This window comes from Silene latifolia, chromosome Y (assembly GCF_048544455.1).
Source record: "Silene latifolia isolate original U9 population chromosome Y, ASM4854445v1, whole genome shotgun sequence".
NCBI lineage: Eukaryota > Viridiplantae > Streptophyta > Magnoliopsida > Caryophyllales > Caryophyllaceae > Silene > Silene latifolia.
The window spans coordinates 137,703,041-137,706,720 of NC_133538.1; the positions used below are offsets into that span (position 1 = coordinate 137,703,041).

At 35.6% G+C, this 3,680-nt stretch overlaps 1 protein-coding gene across 1 annotated transcript; it reads right to left on the reverse strand.

Annotated features, from left to right (window-relative positions):
- Positions 1-207: 207 nt before the first annotated feature.
- LOC141626886 (pectinesterase QRT1-like) lies at positions 208-3,329 on the reverse strand. Its single transcript, XM_074440479.1, has 5 exons — positions 2,913-3,329; positions 1,731-1,926; positions 1,210-1,413; positions 873-1,108; positions 208-516 (listed from the first exon to the last, which is right to left on the reverse strand). Exons 1-5 carry the CDS (start codon positions 3,251-3,253, stop codon positions 369-371), a joined length of 1,125 nt encoding a protein of 374 aa, XP_074296580.1. The 5' UTR covers positions 3,254-3,329; the 3' UTR covers positions 208-368.
- Positions 3,330-3,680: the final 351 nt, after the last annotated feature.

The window sequence follows — 3,680 nt, forward strand, 5'->3', positions numbered from 1 at the left end:
AAATTTGTTCCTATCGTACACCAGAATACGATCCCCTTATGTTCCTTGTCCTAAATTACAATCAACCAGCTATTGTAAGATCGTTATACTATCCACGACAATTTTATATTCTGTAATAGTTTATGCATCTTATTTAATGATAGCAATAGCCAAATGAGACGCATTAGCTATACGAATAATCGAGTATATACCCTATAATTTTCTGCATTTTAGATGGGATTTCTCGTTTAGTTAATAATGTCGAAACAATGTATTACTAGGTTTTTTTACATGTTTCAAGGATCAACAAATCGGCCTAAATTTCCCTGCATATGTATCTATCTATGTGTATCTCTTCCATTAGCTGTGTCATGTGTGTGAGTTAGAAGCTACAGTCTCAGCCATTTATTTCCATCAATGAACTCCATATCTAGAAACGGCCTGGCATCGTCGGTCCTGAATGACCTCGCCCAGCGTACCCTCCCTGATGCATTTGAACCCTTTCCTCTACACTGGAATTCTCCAAACACTGCAGTCCTGAAATGCACAAAACCCGAATTCATTTTCAACAATTTGGAGAGCTCCTCTACTGTTTATGCTATATCTAACAACAATATGAATAGGTTTGCTATTTTAATAGGCGAAGTCATCGAGAGCTCCCTTTCTTCATGAAATTTGGCCTAATGAGAACTAACTAAAACAAAAGAAAAAAACAGCAATGAAATCAGCTAGCATCTATTGGCTTTTTTTCGGATGACCCTGCTGAACATTTCGCCAAAATTTTGAGGGACAGAAAAATCACGTTAAGAAGAGGCAGCGTCACTTTAAGGAATCATTCTACTCATTACTTTATGTCATCATACAAATGGAACGATGTTGTTCAAAGTACTTACTTTTGTCGCTCTGGGACGCCCCAGTCACTCCAACCTTCAGGTGCGATGATATCATCAATATCACAGTAAGAATATATTGCTCTTGAGTAAGGTCCCCAGGCTCTTCCAAGGTAGATTTTCCCACTTCCAGTTATCGAACAGTTGAGAAATGAAAACCCGGTATCTTCATTAGGTGAATTCCGGTGATGAGCTGCAATTGCTCCTGACTGATTTGCAATTGAACGAAGAGTCGTATACTGTTGGGTTTTTGTGCAGTATGTATCAAAGAGAAGAAAGGGTAAAAAGATCTGTTCAGGAAAGAATAACAGTAAAAAGTTGTTTTCATTAATGTTTATACCTGATACAATGATTTTGCATTGCCAAAAATGAAGTCAATGGATCCCTGAATGAGGCACTGGTAAAAGTAATGTGATCCACTCTCATCTAATAGTGTGTCTTGAGAACCAAGAATGTTCACTTTGTAGAATACCGCCTTTTCTGCTGACACTCTCAGTGCCACTGCTTGCATTCCCAACCAACCCGGGATTGCTACCACCGTGTTCTGCACCAACCATAAGAACTCGTATACATTAGCTTATTCACCACCATTACCGCAATAGGTTCCATCAGTACATAACTTTGTTACTCTTTTATGTGTTTTATTATCCAGTCTTTACAGACAGCGAATAGCCAAATATACACGGCTGTTAATCAGACACAATGCTATTATCCACGACCACCAGTACTACATCAACGTTACCCCAGTTTCAGTGCTCTAATGGCCCTCGCCTGTGACTAAGGGAGGATTGATTACCTCATCTACGATATAAAAGTATTTGGAAATGCATTTGAAACGGGATGTAGCTAAGCAAGAAATACCTGAAATGTAATCTCAGAAGCACAGAAATAATCGGAGAAAATAGTGATAGTGGCGGATCCAAAAGTTCCGAGCTCTTCACCATTGCTAGTCCTGTCAGAGGCTTTGCTGTTCCAGGTGATTACAGTATTAGCTGATTGATTTGGCATCCCTATGAAGGAAATGTATGGCTTAGAACTTGGTACAACTACTCTTTCCCTGCACATTTCCAAATTCACACTTTAAAGTCATTACCATAAGCATATAATTTCATTTCCAAAAACTTGACTTATATGGTCAACCAAAAATCTTGACTAAATTCACTGTTTTATTGTTTATTATGTTGTGTGTTAACTACAAGGGTAAACTTTGACTAACTGTTGAAAGGGAATTCCAAGAGTGAAGTGCCCCTCACATTAAATTTCATCCAGATGAACTTATTAGTATAAATGTTTGTGTGAAACGGTTTTACACTAATAACGTGATGCAAATCAATAAAATCATACAATCATTTCCTAATGAACGCTAGAAAAGAAATTTGTAGTAACTACCGTAAGTTTTATCAACTAGGGGTAATATTTGGTTAGCAAAGCATGCGATTTTATATTATGGTTAACCAAAGACGTCTTTGTGTAATGACTTATGTTAAATTATTTACATTCATTAACTAGTGAACCTAGTTGAGAAACGGGTAATAAAATTTGTAGGTATCATCTGAGTTAAGCACATATCTAAGGGGGGAAAAGATCGATTGTACCACACAGCCCACTCTTAACAACTATTGCTCGTATTACATACGGAGTATGTGATATGTGTATGTAGTAGTAGTACATTGTACTCGAAATCTGAGTTAGAAAGAAGCTAATGAGTGTATGACCGAGCTATCTCCCATGATTTTATCAACTCTCTTAATCCGAGTCAAAATATATAAGATCATGACTCATCAACTCGAACCAAATTTTTAAAAAATGAAATATAGTTGGCCTGTATCATGGTCAAAAATAAAACTGCCAACTGGTAAATAGTAAAACCCACGTAGCTTAACCGATCAAAAAAATAACTGAATAACTACACACGTAGCTTCAACAGCACTACTCTTTCTGCAACTGCCAACAATTGGGAGAGATGATGATGAACAAAAACAATCAAATTCATTAATCTCAAGAAAAATACTGATTAAAACACATAAATAAATGATTAATTACCGGTAAATTCCAGGAAGAATAACAATCTTAACTCTCTTAGAATTCCCAAAAGGAACTAAATCAACAGCAGCTTGAACAGTTACTGAATTCCCAGTTTTACCACTTTGATCAACCACTATAATCCCACTCACATTCCAATTCTCCTTCCCTTTTATCTCCGTTTTCGACACCGATTCCGTCGAATCATCAACCTTCATATCATCCCAAGTAATGTAATGATAATCTCTAACACTCACACCTGCATTACTACTACTACTACTAACATCAGTGTTATTCTGACCAAATACAAACTCAAACACCATGGGCAAAAAACAGAGGAACAGTGTAGATTTCAGCAACATGGTGGATAATTTTTTGTGGGTAATTGATGAATTAGTGTAAAATGATAAAATAGTAAATGGGTAGTGATCAATTTGACGAGAATGTGAAAGTGGTGAAAGATATTAAATAGTTGCAGCGTATATATGCTCTGTTTCTGCTCACATTGCTTGTGACACTTGAGTGGTATGTAGTAATTCACTAAATCTAATTAAATTTTGCTTCTAATTAATATGATTAAAATTACTCTATTGTTTATCAATGATTAATTAATGAAGAGTTTTAATTAATGTTCATTGGAAGAGTGTTAATTATATTTATTTTGGTGAGTTTGTTGTAGAATTTTGTGTTTTTGGAAAAAAAAAATAATAATAATTGGAAGGAGAAAGAGGTTGAATTCGTTTTTATTTATTTATTACTCCGTATTTATTTATTTATTTGGGAGTAGAA